Here is a 22894-nt window from a genome sequence, read left to right as displayed (position 1 = left end):
GGTTGGAGCTATTTTAAGATTTGGGGATTGACTGGTAAGATACAAGCTGTTAAGTTACGTGGAATTAGTTGCACAAATGAATATTTATAATTCAATATAATAAGTATAGTGACAGAGAAAGATCTGTTATTGACAGAACCTCAGGGAGGTGTACCTTAACCTTCCCTTAGGGAATTGGTAGAGGGGGAAGATTCCTGGAAGAGGCCATGCCTGTCTTAAGCCTTAGGATGAAGAGGAGTTTACCTGGAAGGCATAGAATAGGAAAGAAAGTGAGGGAAAATATTTTAGGATTCGAGAACAAACTAAGCAAAGGCACTGAACTACAAAATAGGGGATATAGTAGGGAAATGCAAGCAATTTGATGTTCATAGAACGTAAAGTCTGAAGCTGGACACTCACGCAGTGGCCAGATTGTGGATAACCTGGTATAATATATTAGGGAGCTTGTGCTTACTCTGTAAGATAGTAGTAGTTTTTTTTTTTTTTTTTTTTTTTTTTTGTGAGGAGATCAGCCCTGAGCTAACATCCGCCAATCCTCCTCTTTTTTTGCTGAGGAAGACGGCCCTGGGCTAACATCCGTGCCCATCTTCCTCCACTTTATATGGGACGCCGCCACAGCATGGCTTACCAAGCAGTGCGTCGGTGCGCGCCTGGAATCCGAACCAGCGAACCCCGGGCCGCCGCAGCGGAGCGCGCGCACCTAACCGCTTGCGCCACCGGGCCGGCCCCAGATAGTAGTAGTTTTAAAACACTCTTTTAGCAGAAGAACCCTTTCTTTGTAGAAAAGCTTAAGCAGAAGCCCTTTAAAACAGACAAATTCAGAATTAAGCTCTGGTTGAAGTAGAGACATACCTCCCCCTGTCATATACTTCCACATACAAATACACCACCACTCCTTTGAAAACCATAGCAAGGGGCAAAGGAGAACAACTGAAGGGCTTTAAGCCTCAGAATGAAATAATCATATTTGCATTTTGGAAATACTCTGATAACTATGGAAAGGATATATTTAAGAGGCAGAACGTCACCAATGAAGAGACCATATTAGTGGTTTGGATAAGAGATAATAAGAGGCTTTTGCCACCAGTGTTACGGTGTAACTGGTACAAAACTAGACCTCTCACTACAAACGACATAAAACTGGACTATATATCGATATATAGAGATATATAGAACTGCCTATCTGTCTGTCTATCTGTCTGTCTGTCTCTGTCTGTCTGTCTGTCTGTCTATCTATCTATCTATCTAATCTGTAGAAGAGAAAGAGAGAGAAACTATTTTCAGGCATTGGACAATAGGCGGCCAAAGACAGTGATCATCACCATTGCTCTCGCTCTCTGCTGTGTACCATTTCCCGACTTTGGTACTTGATATGGAGTCCAAGCAGAGTGTAGTAGTCCCACTGAGCTGAGGAGGCAGAAAAAAGAATTCTGCAGGTGAAGGGGCTGGAATCTGCTGGGCAGGACACTGGTGAGTCTTTGGTCAAGGGCCGGACTATACATGCTCAGGGCAGGACTACTCAGACTTTCTAGAGAGCAGCTGAAATGTTGAGAGGCCTGACTCTCAACAATGGCCTGAGCAATGCTAGAGGCCTGACTCTGCCAGTGAGAGACCTCTTTAAAACCTTACCACCCCAGGCAACTATAGCTGAGATACCAGAAAGACCATGCCCCAAAAATATAGAAATTGAGATTTGGTAAGGCTAAGTGATTTATTTATGCCTCCATGCTTAGTGCTGGTCGTCAAGGATGATTTCTAAGTAACTTGATGTATTTGTGCCACATTGCTCTTCCGTTGTCGTGGATGGTTTGGAACTAACAAAGAGGAGTGCAGTCAGAGATCCAGTTTGTCTTTGTTATTAACACGTTTTAGATACCAGAGAAGCCATGTACTTCTCACTATGTTCCACTTTCCTCATCTAAAATGGAATGTATTAAAGTGCTTGGTTTTTTTCCCCTGAGGAGAAAGAGGACTCAGAAGCACAGGACAAGGCCAAAGAGGTTAAAAGAAAAACAAAATTCCTCTCAGGTTATAGAATCTGAAAGATAAACAATTTTTAAAGAGTAATTCAGTATGAACAAGTAAATGTGGACTCATAAACTAAGACAATCAAAATGGACAAAATTGCTTTTCTAAAGTTGACTTTTTCTAAAACTGATTCTCTTGAGCTGTGTACTAAGATTTGTGAACTCCAGCTTAGTTCATTTGAACATACTTGAAATATGATCCCTCTAATTTTCGAGGAATGGATCAATATCTTTAAAAAATATTTTAGGTAAGAAGCAATCGTTAGTGTTGTAAAAATAAAATATTCTTAAGAAATGCAGGTTTAGAATAAAAGTCAACACTATTCTTCCTTATATCCCCAAGTCAGAGGTAAAATGCGCTAACCGTTAAGAGTGATGCTTTGAATAAAACCTTTTATCATATTTTAAGTTTCAACAGTAGAAGACAAAAAGTCTACATTAAAACTTGGAGAAAATCATTGTGAGCGAATTCTAGGCCCAAATAAGAGATTTGATATATTTTATTTATCATCTCCTTAGATATGGTGGAGACAAAGCATATGACAATAGAAGCCGTTTCTTACTTTTTCCTGGAGATGGCCTTTATAAATTTCCACAGAAAAGATCATAGGTCATTCCCTCCTAAAATATCAAAAATAACTACACCTTTTTTCTGTGTGGCTTAGGCCTTCATTTTTTTAGATAATAGGTACTTTTAGAACTCTTATGAAAATAATTATGTTTATTTAGGCTTATCTGTTTGTTCAAAGATCCAAACTATTTTTTTTTTTTCTTCCTAATACACCCCCATTCTTTCCTACTTTTAAGGCAGGTAGAGGATACATTTTTGCCTTTCTTACTTGGAGGGAGTTATTTAACCTCTCTGTGCTACTCTTTTAATTATTTAATTAGAGATAATATAATTTCCATCCTGAAAGGGATGGGCGACTTAGATTACTGTTCGTAAAGTTTTATATTACAGAGTGCTTTTGGAAGAGTTCGTGTCTTTATTGATGCTATTATTCGGTCTCCCTTATATTTTAGAATTTTACCTTTCTTAATTCTGCCTTTTGTTTCTCAATGTGCAAGCAGTAACCGTAGTTATGGTATGAAGAAATGAGGAATTTTTGGTCCTATAAAGAGTGTGAAAATTTTCAGTCCTTATGAAGACATTAGGACTTTGCTCTTCAGATTCTCAGTAACACAGAGAAAGCTTCCCTTGGCTATCATCCCCTTGACCCCTGTCACAGGCGTTGGATTACTGGGGCAAAGCAGAAGGCCTATACCCTTAAGCCTGTATCTATCCCAGTTTTGCTGGATCAGTTGATGTGATATGTGCACATTGTAATCATTTGGAGAAATAAATTATTCCTCATCTAAAAAGAGGATGATAATAATGGCTCCCTCATAATATCACACATGTAAATTCCTTAGCCTTGCACATGGTAAGAAACTCAGTGCTAGTCATTATTATTGAAATTTGTTGAAATTTCAATATTGGAGCCATAAGAAATTAGAAACTGTGATTAATTACTGACATATTTTGCCAAACTATTTAAGATGTTACCAGTACTATTAGTTCTGGTAAAAGTTACTAGTAAAATCTCATTGTGAAAAGTCCTTGCCCTCTACTCTCAAACGAAAATGATTTGGTCTTTTAGCATTACCAAAAAAAAAAAAGAACTTAGAGCCATCCCGTTAGTCTACAATGATAACCTGTAAGTTTTAAAATAGTTATTGGCATTAGAGATCTTTTATACCATTCATATTTCTCATTCCACATATATAAACAACACTTGATATGTTCCTGAAATTATGCCAGAAAAAAATATTTTTTAGGATTTCAGAAACTAATCTCACTTTTGGAAGAAAATATGCCATTTTATATAATTATCTATACAAGTTTCCACTGAAAATGTGTTTTATTAACTATCTCTAAGTGCTTAATTCTAACATTGAAGAAAATTTGAGTGATTTTACTACTTTTATCTAACAAAACCTTTTTTGTAGAGAATTTTGGAGCTAAATCTTTCTCATCAACTTTCATTTCCATTTACCTTATTGAGCTTTGGGCAGAATGGTGCTTGTGAACCAGTTTTTGATGTAAAAGAATCTTTTATTTGTGTGGGTGTTTTGTTTTATTTTCCGGAGCTCCCAAAGCAGGTACACTTCTGTATATTATTTGTACATGCTTCCTATAAGCTAATTTACATGCTCACTTTTCCTGATCTTTCAAGTTTTCTTTTTAAAGAAAAGCTTCTCAAAAGGGGTAGTAATAACTTACCATTGTATATACTTTATTTCTACATTTCTTCTACTTTGCTCTGATGATTAAAAACTCCTGTCATCATTAACTAAAAACATTATTCAAACAGAAGGTAGTTATGATGAGTTAACTGTTAAGTTTCATCTCTTTTTCTGTTGGTTAACTAGATACCTGTGGAGGGAGGACAGGAGCAGCAAACAGATGCCACCAAAGGGCGATGCCTGCGGAGAACTGTCAGTGTCCCTTCCGAGGGTCAGTTTCCTGAGTACCCACCAGAGGGCGCAGCTAAACTGGGTAAGCTTATAAAGGACAGAGCTTCCTAGCTTTTATCTGGTAATTTATGGACTTGTTAGTGAATGTTACAATAAAACAAAACATCCTGCATTTCCTGTTAAGTAAGCAAGTTGAAATATAGTATGTTAACTGAGAATTAGAGGTCATTAGAAAGTTCTATTCTTTATAACCAAGTGGCAGCAAAGTTATTTTACAGAGATAAAAATTTATCTGAGTGCTAGTAAGGTTGCTGTACAGTCCTAGGCAAGTTGGATGATATGTTGTTTCTGAGTTTACTGCTTTGCTTTAAATTTTCAAAGAATATTAGGTAATCTTGTTGAAGCACTGAGATTCCTTAGGGAGCCAGTATTGTGTGAAGACTTAGTATTGAGTGGTTTATCTCCTGTTCACACAGCTACTGATGTTGTCTTGTATAATGTAATGTCAGAGCAGGCTAATTTAGCTGAGCTAATTTTACACATCCCACGTAAGTTATAGTCAGGACTGTGGTTGGAGTGGGTGACAGAAGGGAGAAAACAAAAAAACCCTACTGGAGATATTGTACACTAAAGGAATTAATGTCAGTATCAAAGCAGCTCTTTCCCTATTTCCTACCAAATGTAATCTGGTGTTTTGCATGCTTAACGATGGATATTTAGATAATTAGACCAGTCAAATAATTTTAAGGGAACATAATTAAGACTAAATAAAATAATGAAAGAATTTGAAAAGTAGGAAATGCCTTGCATTGTTGTATTATTATTTGCTTAGTGAACCTAGACATTTAGTCGGTAGATAAAACAGAATCATTTATTGTCTCTATGTTGGTTAATATGGATATTTCTGTGATTTTAGTTTAATTTTTGAAAATCAAGGTTTGGTTTTTTTTGCTTGTTTTTGCCTTTTTCTTCATTTCTCTTCATTTTCTAAATTGAACTCAGAATTCTTGGTTAGAATTTGAATCTTTTATTTTTCTTTTTATCTTGTAACAGTGGTTGCTTTTCTAGACGTTAGTCAAGTTAGCAAACACTTTTCTCAAAGGAGTCATACTTGGAGAAATCAGATTTTCTTCTCATCTTATTTCCATTGTACTTCTTTAGCATGTGTTGAAAGGAGTTTAGGTGTGGGCCTAAATTATACTACAAACCTGTCTGGGTGTAACCATTTTACAGCCTGTTTATGTCTTACGTACAAGTTCTGTGTGAATTGGCCTGGCTCCGAGTCACCTTCTTTCAACTCCTTTGCTGTCATTATTTGTAATATTATGTTGATGACTGTCTTTGCCGCTTTTCTAGGAACGTTTGACTATTCAAGCTTTGACCCACAAAAGTCAGTTGATTTTGAGGAAGTGTACTTGTAGTCTGAAGAATTATTACAATTTTATAGAAGAGAGAACTATATAGTAAATTATTAAACATGTCCAGCATTCCAGGTACTGTTCCCAAAGACAAACTAAGATGAGGTGGCCAAGGTGTCTAGTCCAGAGCGAATCCTCTACCTTCTGTGCTTGATAGCAGGTCTGTGAGCCATCTTGACCCATGGCAGTCCATGATCCTTTTTGCAGTGGATATCCTAAATTAGCACTGGAAGCTATCGCTCATAAATATCAGAGGGGAAAAACTACTTTTAAAGCCATTCTTTCTTATATGCCAGTCTAATGTTGAATTAGATAATTATTCTCTTGTTCTATTTTTATCTCCTAGTAATTTGTCTTTAGGCAAAATTTTCTGCTGTCAAATGTTTGAGTAATTGCTGTATATGTAATATTCTATGCCAGTCTCTAAGGAGGAAAAGAGATGTAAGATAAAATTTCTGCCGTTAGAAGTTTCTTACATAGTTAGGAAGATAGATTATTGATGACTATTCACATACGTGTTAATATTGTGGTATATTTTATTGTATGGCTTTTATTGATTTTTTATTTTTTAAAACCCCATTCATTTATGCAGCAAATAGTTATTGAGTGACAACTATGTGCCAAATACAGTTCTAGGCACTTGAGATATAGCAGTGAAAAGAAAGTAAAAAAATCTATCCTTTTGTGGAGTTTACATTCTATTGAGAAGTGACAGACAATAAGCAAGAGTAATAAGTAAAGTATATACTATGCTAAATGGTGATAAGTGCAAAGGAAAAAATAAAGGAGGGAATGGGGATAGGAAGTGTCAAGGAAGTATAATTTTAGCTTAAGGTGCCAAGGAATGCCTCACTGTTAAGTGACATTTGAGTAAAGATCTGATAAAGTATGGGAGTAAGTTATGTGGATACCAGGGGCTAAGGGGTTCCACCAGGGGAACAACTAATATAAAGTAGGAATATGTTTGGAATGTTCTAGGAACAGCATAGATGCCAGTGAGGCTAGAGTGGAAAGAACAAGGGGGAGAGTAGTAGGAGATGATATCTTTGAGCTCTTGAGCAAGCAGATCATGAAAGTCTTATAGGTGATCATAAGGGCTTTGACTTTTACTTTGTGACATGAGGAGCCACCAACTTCTATATTGAGAGTAGGGATGCAAGAATGGGAGTTCAGAGACCAATTAGGATGCTATGGCAATAATCTCGACAAGAGATGGTAGAACTTGGGCCATAATGTAGTAGTGGAATGGCTGAGAAACAACGAGATTCTGGATGTATTTGAAGGCAGAGCCAACAGAATTTGCTTGTTGGATTGGATATAGTAAGAAACAGAAGAGTGAAGAATTTTGGCTAGAGCAGCTAGAAGAATGAAGTTATTTTTTTTAAATGGGAAAGACTATGAATAAGCCAGTTTGAAAGTGCGATTGCCCAGGAGCTCAATTTTGGAAATTTGAAGTTTGAGGGTCTTATTAGACACCTAAGTGGAAATATATGAGTCTGGAAATCAAGAAGAAGTACAGACTGGAGATATAAAAACGTTTAGCAAATGGACGGTGTTCGCAGCCATGAGATTGAATGAAATCACCAGGGAAATGTGTGTAGGTAGAAGGGAGAAGTCTAAGATTAAGCCCTGGAACAACATTTAGAGGTTAGGAAGATGAGGAAGCGCTAGCAAAGGACGGACCAGAGAAGAAGAATGAAAATCCAGAATTTTATTTCCAAATAAGTAAGTTGAGTCAGGTGTGTATGGGGAAGCCCTTCTGTTTTTGCACAGTTCTCACACTTTGCAAGCTCTGGATTCTCTTTGTTCTTCTCCAGTGGAACCCCAAGGAGGACTGATCAGTTTTTGCAGCTGTAAAACTGTGGCATACATTTTGATTTCAGGTATGAGGCAATCAGCTATGGAGAAATGCCCACTCATGAAAAACATGTACCTTTTACTCTACTTCAGAGAATTCATAACATAAAGGAGCTCTATGAATGTAATGATCTGTGAAGAACTTTTGTAGTGGCTGCCAATTTACTGTACATCAGAGATTTCAAACTGGTGTAAAAATTTTTGAATGTAAAAAGATGAGAAGGCCTATATTTGTGCCTCACACATTGTTAACATGAGCAAATTCACACTGATGAGAAACCTAATAAATGTCAGGAACTTAGGGGGGAAAAAGTGTGTATTGGGAGGCAGTGGGGGGGCCATAAGCACGGAATGTACTTCTCACTCAATGGTTCTCAGCATTCAGCAGTTTACAGATTACCCAAGATGCTAAAATTTATATTTACACTGGCATTTGACACAGATTTTGATACACCAAATTATTTTCCACTGAAAATGAGATGTTTTCTTGAGGTATATGAGCATCATGTCTAAAGCACCTGTTTCCAGGTTTAGAAAAACTAGAAAAACCTATTTTCCCCTGGTGACAATATCCAGATTTTAATTTATTCATCAAAAAAAAGATTTTCCAAATTCAAACCATGTAAAGTATGATTTGCTGAGTTTTCAAAAGGAAATGACTTCTTCAAATGGCAGAGTCTTTGAATACAAACAATACTGGGAGATGTATAAATTGACCACATGAACCTGGAACTAGTAAATATTCATTTTTAATGTACCTGTAACCTACATGAAGTCAATTAAAAAAGAAGCCATCAAATACTTTCCTAGAACACTGTGAAATAGAGGAAAGGGGAAAGCTGAACAGTGGACGACATTTTTGTGAAGTATACATTTATGGAAGAAAATATATCTCTATTGCAAACTCTGTGGCCTGGCTGGTTGACAGCACAGAGGTATGAATCGGGAACTCTGTCCAATCTGTTTGTTGCATTTCTTTGACATTCCCTTAAAGTTCATGCTCTCATGCCCAAATGAAGCCTGAAATAAGCAAGAATACTTGTTTGCAGGTAATGTCATAAACATGATCATAAAGCTAGTTTAATTAGAAAATGCCAAACATTTATAAGGCCGTGCTTTCTCAGTTCTCAAACAGAAGATTCAAATTGAATGGCAAATTCAAAACCAAACATCTAGTACCTGAAAGCTGCAGAGATCTCGTGCCTCTATTTTATTATATTATGATAAAATCTTAAAGTTACCCTCATGGTCTTACAAAATCTCTGGAGTTTTAAAAAACTGTGCCTGTGATAAGTAAATTTGTTTCACTATTATAGAGTCCTCAAAACCCAGAAACATTTGGTAAATGTACTTAAAATCATAATTTGTAAATGTACTTAAAATCATAATTTGACATAGTATGCCTTTGATACATGCTAGCAAGCCTTAGGAAAGAATATATCAAAAGTCTCGTAAAGTTAGCTATCCAGAATTTTCATGTTTATGTAAATGAAGAAGTCAAACAGAAAATTAAAAATACCACCACTAAAAAATGAAATCAAATTGGAAAAATTTTGAGAAAAGTCAACCTTGTACCTATGTTTTCCTAAGTTTATTGACCTCAGTGATAAAAATTTGTGGAAACTGAAAAAAATGAATATTAAAGCAGAATATCCTCTCCAAGGTATTTCTTTATAATAATTTTATAAAGAAAAACTCTTTTACTCGAAATTATTAGAAGATATTGATTATTCAAACCTTAGCTTTTAACCCTGACCTTCTCTGTTAAATTGGCCTCAGTTCTAACTTTATGTATAGACTAATGATCACTTTCTTTTTATTCCCAAGACATTATTAGGAGTATCTAGATAATTTAATTAGTATTTTCAAGATGCTAGAATCTTCTATAAAAATATAGGATGATAATAATAATATTGAAAGAAGGAGAAATATGAGTAAAGAAAATTTAATATTGCAAGAAACATATTCTTTCATTTTTTTAAATAATAGAATTAAAGATACTGATAAATAGTGCCTGTATCTGGTAGCACTCAATATTTAGATTGACTGTTAAATTTGTGTGTGTATGTGTGCGTGTGTGTGTGTGTGTGTGTGTGTGTGTGTGTATAAAACCAACAGAAGCAGATCTTGAACTTTAGGGTAATAGACATACGAATGATCAAAATATTTATGAAAAAATCAGTAGCCTGGTATTTCTAGCTCTGAAAGCTAGAGCTGAATGGATAATGGCAGTACTTGGGTTTCTTTGAAATGTCCTAAGACAGTCATCTTGTTCCCCTCCTATAAAATAAACTGAGACCATTTCACAATTATCTATAAGCAGGCTCATGCTAAGACAGCTGCTTAATATCCAGCCTTTATGCTTGTATTCTATCGTTCTTAGGTTTCAGCGATACATATGTTTTTTGAGGAAAAATCAAATAGAATTATCAAAAACATTATGGATAATTAAGGTAGAAGACCCTGGAATAAAGTCCCTTGAGGCTTTTGGTTGGGTAGTTTTGGATTTTCTTAAAAATCATGAGCGAGTATATGTTTATTCTTTGCAATTTGTAAGATTCTATAAGATATACATGGTAATACTGCTGATAATATGTATTCTAGAAGTATGAGCTTGAGTCTAGGTTAAAATAGCCATGTACAGTCAGTTCCTGCTATAATGTGACATATGTCATATAAAAATCACTGCTCTGTGCAAAATTACACAATAAAAATGACAAAGCTTATGGAGAAAAGGGGATTAGGGGCACTATACTCAAAAACTTGTTTAACGACATGTAAACAAAGATTGGAACTTTGTGAAAATGGTAGTGCATTTTTATGTGTTAAATTATTGAGAAATAACATAAATACTGCAATAAATATAGCACTTTACCTTGAAAAAATCCTGAAATTTACTTGTGGTAGTGGGCATCAGAGTATTTGTAAGTTATTGTGAAGTGATGGAAGGAGGGTTTTTGGAAATTGAGTAGAACATTGTCATACCAGATGTGGATGGGTGTGGCTCAGAACACACACAGTGAAGTGAGGCAGCAGGTAGATGTTTGAAGTTTGCATGTGTGTGAGCATTTTGTGTATTCATACGTGGCTTGGTTCAGCTTTCTTGCTTGGTGCAGTTTTCTTTGTTCACCTAGTGTTTTTCAGAGATGACCTTATTCATAAACAAACAAAAATTCACGTAATCACGGATTGTTCCCTAATGTGTCAATTGTGGTGGAACATTCAAGTTTTCAAAGCAAACATTATAACAGAGCTGACCTTACTGCCAGCCTGATTTAATCATTTAATCAGGTTTGTCCATTAGAAAGGAGCAGCTTGCATTTGTTAGCCAATTGAATTTCAAAATGTCAGTTAATTTTGAACACCTTCCTAAATTTCTTTTGAAAGTTAGTTATTTGGAACTCAAAACTAGTATGAATAAAATAAAAACTAGCAGTTCTTAAGTTCTCAAGCTAACCTACTAAAGCCGATTTTTATTTTACTCTTATGAACTAGATTTAGATTAGCAGTTAGAACGTTTTTTTCTCTGAGAAAATCAGTTCTAAGTCAATGTGCCAGACTACAACTTCTAACTTGTAAGTGGAAATTTGGATTCCTGATTTGCTCTTCTATCTTCCTCCCCATCCTTATCCTGACACGGTAGAGATTTGTTCACTTCTGTGAAAGATGGTTCAAGAGCAGTACTATCCCTCTGGTTGTGCAAATTATGCATTGCCCGACAACTAGGAGTGCATATCATTTAATTGTCATCTTTGATTTGTAATTATTTCATAAAATTTTCAGCAGATAGCAATAAAGTGTCTTAAATAAGGAATTTCTTTTCTGATTCATGTCAGTCATTTGTATAGGCTCTTGTCAGGGTTGCTCTAAAGCCAGAAGACCTGGAGCAGGAGAAACCTTGAAGGAAGTCACCGTTTAACTGTGGACCACCATTTGCTAGGTTTACAGAGCTGTATCATATATCTTAATATTTACGTTAGCATAAAAAACTTTTGTTTTTAAATAAACTTAAATAAAATATGTTCTTTCCTTCAACCTTGACTGTATACCTGTATACTTTTATAACAATGTGGAAGTCCAGGCTAGAATTTTCAGATGTGGTCCCACATCATCAGAGGCCTCACAAACATGCGTGTGGACAGCCTGGCCTGTGCATTCAAGCTCTGTGGGGATTTGTGCCTAGGAGCAACAGAGTTGAGTCCTCTAAAATGTGATGCCCAGGCGAGGGGCCCTCTTGACCAGTTCTAAGGCAATATTAATCTTGGTCATCCACTAGGGTGGTTAGAGAATGAGTGGCATGAACAATCAGGAAAGTCTTTTAGATTCAGCCTGAACTTCTGGGAAGAAAAATGGTGGGCTGCAAATAAGCATATAATTGTATTTCTTCCAGAAACCCCACTACAACTGTAGTAAAGGGATTTTCTCTTCAAGACATAGTCTTTTAAGGATAAGGAGGATGAGAAAGAAGAAAATACCACACACACAAAAAATAATAATAAATTGAAAGCTGAAAGCAAATGGAGTGTGCTAAATGACCTAGCTGACTTGAGAAAGCCAAATCCTAATCTGGCAATGAGGAAAGCCAAGAACTAAGCTGATTTTTACCACAGAATCTTCAAATAGCTCAGGAATCAATGGTACCAGGAACACATGGTAGTGGATCCCTAGGCCTCCTCCTCTTCTCCATTCCACTGAACCCTGGCTCTTCCCACACCCGCCTCTACCTTTATATAAGACTAGAGATTAATTCCTTGGAGAAAAAACCCCCAAGGGTCTCTAGATTGGGGCATGCCAGGCAAAATTGAGAACATAGGGCACTTTAAATATAAGGGAATTGAGTGAACATCTACACACTGAGCGATGAGACTCCTCCACCGGTCTTCTCTCACTTGCCTTTACCCTCTGGGCAGGAGATCGGAACAGTACCATTTGAGACATTTAACCGGCCCAAGAGGAAAGACCTAAAGATACTGGCATTCCCAAGACTAGCAGTCATCCGAAAAAAAGCTTCTAGCATGAAAGAGAAAAATCTAAACAAAAAAACAAAAGGAAAAAGAAACTTGAAGGAACAGTGACAGACAGGGAATAGAAAACTTAAAAGAAATTCGTCACTATCCTCAGAGAGAGAAAATATTATACACATGAGACGAGAACTGATTGTTATATATAAAGCCAAAGAGCTGCTGTGTATTTAAAAAAAAAGTAACAGAAATAAAACTCAGTAGAAGGGTTGGAAGATGAAAATGTGGAAATATCCCAGAGAGTAGAGGAAAGAAAAAATAAAATAGAGTACCAGTCTAGGAAGTCTAATAGCAAAACAAAGAGATCCAGAAAAAGAAAAACAAGGGGGGGGAATCACTAGCAAAATAATTCAAGAAAATGTCCCACAACTGAAGGATGTAAGTTTCCAAATTGAAAGGACTTACTGAGTGCCTATGACAAAGCACATTTTTGGGAAATTTCAATTTGTCTCTAGTGACGAAGAGACAGTTGTACAAATTTCCACAGAAAGGAAAACAGATTACACACTAAGGATCAGAAATCAGAACGGCTTCCGACTTCCTATCAGCAACATCAGAAGCTAGAAAACAATGAAGAATGCCCTCATACTTCTGAAGGAAAATTATTTCCAACTTAGAATTCTATATTTAGCTATAAGCCATTAATCATACATGAGAAATAAATAAAGACATTTTCAGACATGCAAGATTTTTTTAAAAAATTACTTCCTATACATTATTTCTCCTGAAGCTAATGAAATATATTCTTCACCAAGAATGAGCAGGATGTGGAATATAGAATAGCAGATCCAACATGGGAAAGACAAAAGGAAACCCTCGGAAGAATGATAGAGAGAGAAGCGAGTTAAACACTCTGTACCAGCTGTAGAATGAAGGCAACCGGTTCAGATTGGAGCAGTCAGAAGAAGGCGGTAATGAGGACTTCTCCAAGAAGACAAAATTGATATCACTAATGAATTTAAACAACAGGAAGCAAATTTGGAATTGAATTAACAATAAGCTTATAGAAATCTAAGCAAATGAATGATCACAGAATAACTACAGGAGAAACAAAAAAGTCGTTCAGGACTCAGAGAATGCTTATATAGCACTTTCTACATATTAGGCACTTTATAGATATGAACTTTGTAATGCTTGTAAACCCACAAGGTATTGTTTTACAGATAAGGAAACTGAGGCCTAGGGAGGTTAAGTAACTTGCCTAAATAACTAGACAGCTAGTAAATGGCAAAGATAGGATTTGAACCCAGGCAGTCAGCCTTTAGGATCTAGGCTCTTGATCACTGTGCTACAGTATACACAGGATATACTGTATGGCTGCACTGTAAATAGCATACATAGCCTTAATATTGTTTGTTCTTACCAAAATTACTGTGTAACTATATAGGGAGGGTGAGAGAATAGGAAGTGTATATGCGTCTACTGGGGTAGTAATGGAGGAGAGAAGAATCAGAGTCTCATCTTCCATAGTGGAAAGTCAATAGATAATGTCTAAAATGGAAAAATTAAAAAACATCAGTACAGTCATATTATTTATTTGATGGTAACTACCAAAAGAATTTGCTGAGAGAGATAAAAGTTGTTCCTGGAGAAGGAAAAGTATTAGAAGAGGAGACCTGGGGATTGCTGTTTGTTTTAATGAGTCTTGTAAAACCAGTAGACTCTAAACTGTGTGCGTATATTATTTTATTAACATGTAAAAGCTTAAAAAATAGGGAAAGACATATACAGTTCACAGGAAAGAAAATTAAATGCCATTTAAACACAAGGATAAATGCCATACCTCATTTATAATCAATAAAAAATTAAAACTACAATGAGCTGCCAGTTTTTGCCTACGAGATTAAGCAAAAAGAAAAAAGTTTGTTTTGGAAGGATAGGAGGAAACAAGCATTCTAGTCCATTAATGCCAAATTGCTTCTACAGAGGCAGCCTCTGCAGGATGCGTTTTAGCAAAAATATCCATCCTTTTTTCCCCAGAAGCAGCCCACTTCTAAGAATTTGTCCTATACATCTCACAGTCATTCCATCATGCAGACGCAACCTAAATATCCATCATAAGAGATTATTTAAATAATCTTAAATCTATGTAATGGACCTATCAAAAAGAAAGTGGCTCCGTGAGTAGTAATTGAAACAATTTCCAAGATACATTGTTGGGGGGGGGGCATGTACAGAAATGTATATGTATATTATGATGTGATTTCTGTAAAAAAGCCATATGCATATAAGCGTGTGTATGTAACTCTAGACTTATATAGAAGAAGCTTTTAGCAGTGGTTGCTTCTGAGGAGAGAACTGGAGACTTGGTGGATCAGAGTGGCAAGGACATTAACTTTTCATTATATAACCTTTTTTAACCTTTTAACTTTTAATCAAATGAATGAGTCCGTATTCTTAAATAATAATAATAATGGCAGTAATACTAATAACTATAATAAGGAGGAAGAGAAAGAGAAAGAATAGAGAAGAAACCTGCCTGTACTGAAATACATTTCAGTTCTTTATGATGTATTTCAAAAACAGGGAAAACAATGAACTAAAATGTTAGAGAATTAACTGGAAGGATATATTATATTGATGCCAACCAATGGGTTTCACATTACTAAAATATACTGCTTTAAAAATTAGCTAAGTTTCTTCTCACTCTCCAGTCCTTAATTTGTAGCAGGATATTATGTTGACCATTAAAACAGCTTAGTTTTTATTTATCTGCAGCAAAGAAGAGAAATGGAGTCTGACTAAACAAGACTAAAAACTTGTTGATGTTTTTACATTAGATGAATTATAATCTAATAGATTATAAAAGAAACCTCTGTTGGACTTTTCAGGAGTGTTTAAAATGATATTTTCTTCTCCTTGCCTCTTTGTTAAATAAAACTTAGCCGAAGTAATGCTGGCAAACAAGTTTTCTGTGGATCCTAAATGCTCTGCCTATCATTTAATGTACCATTTTTGTTTGTATTTCTTCCTACAAATTCAAAACCCAAAGACCATGATAGCAAAATATGGGGCCAGCCCCGTGGTTTAGCGGGTAAGTGCACGGGCTCTGCTACTGGCGGCTGGGGTTCGGATCCGGGCGCACACCGACACACCGCTTGTCCGGCCATGCTGAGGCCGCGTCCCACATACAGCAACTAGAAGGATGTGCAGCTATGACATACAACTATCTACTGGGGCTTTCGGGAGAAAAAGGGAAAAAAAGGAGGCGGATTGGCAATAGATGTTAGCTCAGGGCCGGTCTTCCTCAGCAAAAAGAGGAGGATTGGCATGGATGTTAGCTCAGGGCTGATCTTCCTCACCAAAAAAAAAAAAAAGAAAGAAAGAAAGAAAGAATTCCTTCTACACAGGTCTCCTGTAAACCCATAGCAACCCTTTTCTCATGAGAAGATCTGAGAATGCAGTTTTTCTGCCTTAGTTAGGACTGTTTTTATTATGTTTCTTATAGTGTTGGATAATTAGAATTCAGAAGAATATTAGTAAGAAAAATTGCTTGTAAGTAATTTTATTTTGTTTTATTTCACAGTTTTTCAAGTATTATTAGTGATGATCCTAGCAAATAATATTAGGCTAATAAAATAGTCCTCTTCCAGCTCTTAAAAGGGCCCCAGCTTTTCACTTCAGATTACAGATATGCCAGTGATCTGCACGAAAACTAAATAAAATATGAAATATAGGATTACTAGACAAGTGTTGTATTGCAAACTACCACTTTATGAATTCAGACTACTTTCTAATGTTCTGTTGTTTACCCTTAAGATTTTTTCCCTTTTTTTTTCCCCTAAATACTGGGGAAATTACTTTTCAGTATGTCCACGGTATTGGTTTTTTTACTGAGGTCCAGCGTTTTTAGCGGTTCTCTGTGCAGCAAAGCAAGTTTCTTTGCTTGTTGAATACTAGTTGTAACATGCTATTAGATTTGAGGTGGTAGGCATCATAGACATACTTTTATGACTGAAAACAGCTTCCTCCCACTTTATTATTATAACTATTTAATTCATAGAATTGACTCAAGTTAGAAGCTAGATAAGTTAAAGCCAAAATAGCACACGAGTCAGTTCCAGTTATGCTCTGATTCACTGATTCAGTTAGCATCCTTCTCCTGTAACAGGCACATTCTAAGTTTTTAGTATATTAACTGGTTCTAGAAATGATTGTAAAAGTTAGGACACCTTAGGGCTATCTCAGTTCTTCATTAACTTTTTCTAAAACGTAATTTATCTGTGCTTAGTCCCTAATTATTTTTTTCTGTACCCAAAATCTGATTTCATATGCCACTGAAATTTCCCCAGCATCAGAGATGTGATAGTAAGTTCCATAACTGCAGTCCTCTTCACCCTCTAACTCTTCTTCAGAGTTTGTAATGATTGACTCTCCCTCCTGCTTTAGAGCTCCCCTTTCTCTACTTCTGTGACTTTTTTCCTCTATTGGCTGCGCTTTTGCCTCACTGTACCCTCTTTGCTATTTCCTGCTGTTTGAGAGCAGATATCTAAGGGTCTTATCCTTACCCTTCTTCTCTTGCTTTGTTCTTTCTCTGTAGATGACTTCACCTATTTTCATTTTTCCAAATATTACCTCTGTGCCAGTAACTTTTAAATCTCTATTTCTGGCTTCAGTTTCTCTTCTCAATTCCAAGCCTGAATTTCCAATTGGTCATCTGAACATCTCTATCAGAATCTTGAAAACTGAAGCCATTATCCTTGTAGTTCCCCTTCTTCATTCCCTCCCTCCCCCACAAACTGTTATTCTCATGTGACTGTTGTTTCTGTTAATATGACCACCATCCTTCTAGTGCTTCTAACTTTACATGATCCGTTTATTTCTACCTAGGTATCTTAATAACTACTCATCTATCTCTTCTTGTTTCTGTTTTCTTCCTTCTTTGATAGTCATTTCACTGCTTGTTTGGTATTTTCTTTGTAAAGCACTAATTGAATCATATTACTTTCCTTGTTTAAACACCTTTACTGGATCTTCATTATCTATAGGATGAAGCCCAAATTTGCAGTGGCACTAAAGGGCCTCTGTACTCAGACCCAGAGTTGGCTGTCTAACATCGTCTTTCTTTACCTGCCACAGATACTCTGGGTTCTGGCCTCACAGGACTGCTTCAGGTTCCCCAGGCATTTTCATACACATGGGTTTTTGCTCACATTGGGCCATCAATCTGGAATGCCTTGCTTTATTCACGCACTTCACCACCTTCAAATATGATAATCCCATTTTATCCTGAGGCCCAAATAGATATCACCTCTTGACATTCTTTTCTTTCATTTCACTAATCAGAATTCACCAGCATTCGTCTGTGATAAACAGCTCTTTTTCTACCTCTAATACTGGGATGTATTTCCTTATGTTTTCAACAAGTTGTTGGTATGTGTCTTCTTTACTAGATAGGAGCCTTAGATGACAGGACTGTATCTTATTCATGTTGGTATCACCACAACACCTAGCAGGTTGTTTTGTGCATTGCTGCAGGTTGAGTGAGTGACTGATTGTTGAGCAAATGACTAATGTGACACACACTAGAGAAACCCTTGCTTGACTTTTTCGGGTGAAGCACTTTAAAATGAAAAATAATCTTAGATGTGGGAAATACTTTTTTGTTTCCTGCGGGAAAAACCTCATCCACTTCAAAGAAATATTTTAGGAATGAAATTAAAGAATTACTAAATATCACTGTGCAGCCACAAGGACTATAAACAGTTATTACAGTCACAACTATTGGTTCTGATAAGTACAAAGTTGATTAAGTGGGATTGTCCAAATTAATAAGTCACAATGTTGAATGTGCCTGGTTGCAATGTCAATCTGAACTCTTAGACTCTGCTACTGGTTGATATCATAACCGTAGTTGTGCTAGTGAGCAAGGTATCTGTGCTTATTTTTAAGATTTTGTTAGTAGTAAATAGCTTTTATTACATATTTTCTTGTTCCTGTACAGAATGGTGAGAGAAAATAAATTATTTTAATGAAAGAAAATAACCTTTTAATCCTTTTTGCTGCATTTCAGGTTGATAGCATAAATGTGTGTGCTATTGTTGGAGTATAGGTTATTAAGAGACTAATTAGTATATCAAAATCACGAGCAGATTTAGCAGTTAATTCAGAGATGGAGAAGGTTTGCTGCTTTAGGAAAGAAAATGCATGACTGTGACTAGAACTCTCCATCCTCTCTGGAAGGACTGCCTTTAATCAGAGGCAGTGGTGGAGCAGTGGAAATGGCATAAGCTTTGAACTTGCCCTTGCCTGGATTCAGATTCCATCTCTTCTCATCATTAACCCTGAACCTCAGCTTCCTTATCCGATGAGATTTTTATTATGATTTGAAGGAACAATGCAGGACCAACAACATAAATTTTGATTTGAGACAAACTTCAGTTCTCTCTGACTGTTATAAAATCATGGAACCAATGGGATAATAGAGTAGGTGTAATGTTTCTCATTTTGCTTGGACAGGTTTAAATCAACCCAATAAAGAAATCTGAGGTGTGACATGTTAGGAAGCATCCTGTCTCTATATCTCATGACTTTACTTGTTTGTTTTTTCCATTTTTACTTGCACAGTTTAGCAAATTCCTTTCTTCTAAAGTACAGTCATAATTCACCTTTCTGTTATGTAATGGAGGTAGAAAAATGGGTGTGGAGTTGCTTATAACGCATCTTGAGATTTATTTTTAAGACTTGATCTAGGCCCTTGGCTGCCATAGAACCTTTTCCAAAAGGAAAAATATCTGAATCACGTAAGTTTAGCAAAATTAGCTAAACACTGCTTGCTTTAGTTGTGCTCGCACACACTCTCACTGTCTCACATTCTTCTCTCTCCTTTTTTTTTGGTAGTCCAGGATTGGCTAAGGTGTTTACCAAAGCCTTTTTAGTTTGTATTTCAAACAGAAGGATTTATAAATCAGATTGGTGGAAAATTTTGTTGCGTTTGTGTCTAAAACAGACTGGAGCTGCCTCCAGGGATGAAGCATGTTTTGTTATGACCCTCTCAGCACCCACCTGCAGTCTGATTTCTGTAGTAACGATACTTAAGAAAGGAAGCTCCCGAGTTTCCCATAAAGCTGTTGTGTTTACTGGATCATTCTGATTACTTTCTTTTCTCTGAAATTCACAACCTATTTTCTTTCCTGTAGTCTTTAGAAATCTGCACTTGAACTTATGTTCCCATTTTAATTGATGTTTAATATAGCACATTGGGAAATTCCCATCTATTTCACTCTTTTCCTTCTGCTTACAAAATAATTCTTATTTTTTTCTGTGTTGGACCTCTTCTTGCTAACTCTAGAGAGTAGAGAATAACATAGGAAAAATTCAAGGAGAAAAGAGTGAAAAGAACATGAATTCATAGGATAGGAACCAGGTAAAAGAGACTGAATTAGAAAGAGAACTGGTCATAAAAAAAGATTATTATTTTATCTCAGTTCATTTTTTCCACTTACAGGCCTTTAGATTTTTTTCCCTCTCACTTTAATCAGAGTAGTGCCATCAAAGAGTCAAAAACATCTTTAAACAAATATTTGTAATTAATTTTTAAAAGTAGAAATTGTAGAGAAGTGTTCAGATGTATGTATTAGGAGCCAGATGAACTTAGGGAGGGAGCCTAGTGACATAATACGTTAGGTGTGACCGGAAGTGAGAAGAAAGAGAAAAATACATTTAAAAGCAGGATATCATTGGCAGTGCACGTAACAATTAGATAAAAATAGCATTGGAGTAGCTACTAAAAGCTTGAAAATTCCACAATGATAGATAAGCCTCCCAAAAAAGAAACTGCATGCAGAATAGGAGTGAGGAGAAAATTTGGCCTCTTCTGATCATGTTTGACATGGGTGGTATAGCATAGGGTTATAGGTAAAAGATGAGCTTTTGTAGCTAAATGTGTTACTTTGGTTAGTAAATTAGAATTATACTTATATTTTCAGAAGCTTTCTCAAGGCATAGCAATGAATTTAACTGCTCTGTTGTATTTATGACTAAATAATACATTCAGGTATAGTACTTGTCTTAGTCAGTTTGGGCTGCTGTAACAGAATACCATGGACTGGGTAGCTTTAAACAACAAAGATTTGTTTCTAACAGTTCTGGAGACTGAGAAGTCTGAGGTTCGGTGTCTGTTGAGGGCCCTGTTTCAGGTTGCAGACTACCGACTTCTCCTTGTATCCTCACGTGACAGAAAGAGGACAGAGGAGCTTTCTGGGGTCCCTTTTATGAGGGCACTGATTCCATGCATGAGAGCTTGACCTAATTGCCTCATGACCTAATTACCTCCTAAAGGTCCCACCTTGTAATGCCATAGCATGGGGGTTAGGATTTCAACACATGAATTTTGGAGAGACACCAACATTTAGTTCATTGAAGTATTATTGTCACTTTTAATTGACATAGCAATTTAAAGAAAAATTAATCTTGCAGAATCTCATGTGCTCATCTTAAAGGCTGGTTTATGCATTTTCCACATTAGAAATGTTGAACCATAGGTCAAACAAAGGTATGTTGTATCAGTACCTATCAAGGAAAAAGAACAGATTCAAAATTTCATTAGCAGAAATCTGTCTCCCTCTTGTTCTTTGTTAATAAGTGAGATTCATGAATGGGTTTCTAGAAGAAATATTAGACTTTAAGAAGTCATCCTTTAATGTATACTTGTCTTTCAAAATTATTGTATACTATTTCCATTTTATTGGTAATAATGCCATGTTATTTCAGAATTGGTGTACCAAATGTTTGTGTCTCAGAAAAAAATATCTAATTAAATTGTACTTTCTTTGTTATAACCCTCTTTTTCTCTCATTTTCCCTATTTTACCTTCTCTCCTATGGACTTTGGTCATAGATTTTAAGTGATGCTTCTTCCTTTCTAGGGATAATCAAAAGCGTAGGATTATTCCTATCATTTAAACTAAGATGCCATTGTATAAATACTGTAAGGCTCTTACTAAAGAACCAATTTGATGTAGTAATATGGTCCAGGTAAATAGAATAATTTCTAACTAAATAATAATTTCTAATAAATTCTAACTAACATTTCTCTCTATTTTGAATGAAACTTAAAAATTACTGAACTCTTAAAAATTTTAGTATTTGTATATATCCAAGTTTAGTTGCTATCATTGAGGGCATCTTAAATAGCTTTTTAAAAGCACACTATGTATCTATTTAAATTAGAAAGAACATTCTTGAGGCTAGAACGTCTTTTTAAATTAGAAACTGATATCAGAAAACTATTGGAATATCATAGAGACTGTAATTAATAACAACATAGTCTGTTGTTGAATCTGAAAGGATAATTGGCAGGAAGACAACATTGTTGATTCTTATACCTAGAAAAACAGTATAGAAAATGCAATAGGTATGTACAGTACAAAATCCAATGGGAAGAACAGAATAATACCTGCTGTAGTAGCATGACAGTGACCCCCAAAAATATATGTCTATGGCCTAATCTCCAAAATCTGTGAATGTGACTTTATTTGGAAAAGCGATCTTTGCTGAAGTGATTAAATTAAGGATCTCTAGGGGCTGGCCGGGTGGCGCAAACGGTTAAGTGCGTGCGCTCCGCTGCAGCAGCCCGGGGTCCGCAGGTTCAGATCCCGGGGCGCACTGATGCACTGCTTGTCAAGCCATGCTATGACGGCGTCCCATATAAAGTGGAGGAGATGGGCATGGATGTTAGTGCAGGGCCAGTCTTCCTCAGCAAAAAGAGGAGGATTGGCAGATGTTAGCTCAGGGCCGATCTTCTTCACCAAAAAAAAAAAAAAACAGAAACAAAAATACTTCAAATAAGAGTGGCATCTGTCTCTGGACGGTAATATTAGAAGCTCAGACCATAGAACAGTGCGCTTAAAGTTCCAAGTGAACATGATTTTTAAACTGAAATTCCAAGCTAAAGTACCTGTCAGGTAATAGAAGAGGTAAATTGAGAAGGATAAGAAGAAGACAAAGGAGTTCCCCAGAACATTGGTGAGGGGAAGTCTCAGGATGGCATCCGTGTAGCTGGCTGAGAGAGCATCCAGTCCAAATGAATAAGAGGATGGAAGACTTCTAAGGCCTTCCCAATTTAATCTCAACATTTCTAAATAATATTCTTATACCACTAGGTTTTATTTAGA

General features: G+C 36.1%; 1 protein-coding gene across 6 annotated transcripts in view; it reads left to right on the top strand.

Moving 5' to 3' along the window:
* The window catches only part of RASAL2 (RAS protein activator like 2), a 391607-nt gene that overhangs the window by 209651 nt on the left and 159062 nt on the right, over positions 1-22894 (top strand). For all 6 annotated transcript variants that reach the window (XM_058539992.1, XM_058539991.1, XM_058539990.1 and 3 more), the window contains exon 3: positions 4440-4566. In XM_058539992.1, the coding sequence (XP_058395975.1) occupies positions 4440-4566 (127 nt within the window). The remainder of the gene's footprint in view (positions 1-4439; positions 4567-22894) is intronic.

Source organism: Diceros bicornis, chromosome 4 (assembly GCF_020826845.1).
Source record: "Diceros bicornis minor isolate mBicDic1 chromosome 4, mDicBic1.mat.cur, whole genome shotgun sequence".
Classification (NCBI taxonomy): domain Eukaryota; kingdom Metazoa; phylum Chordata; class Mammalia; order Perissodactyla; family Rhinocerotidae; genus Diceros; species Diceros bicornis.
The sequence above is the reverse complement of the archived record's forward strand: the minus strand, read 5'-3'. Positions and strand labels throughout refer to the sequence as shown.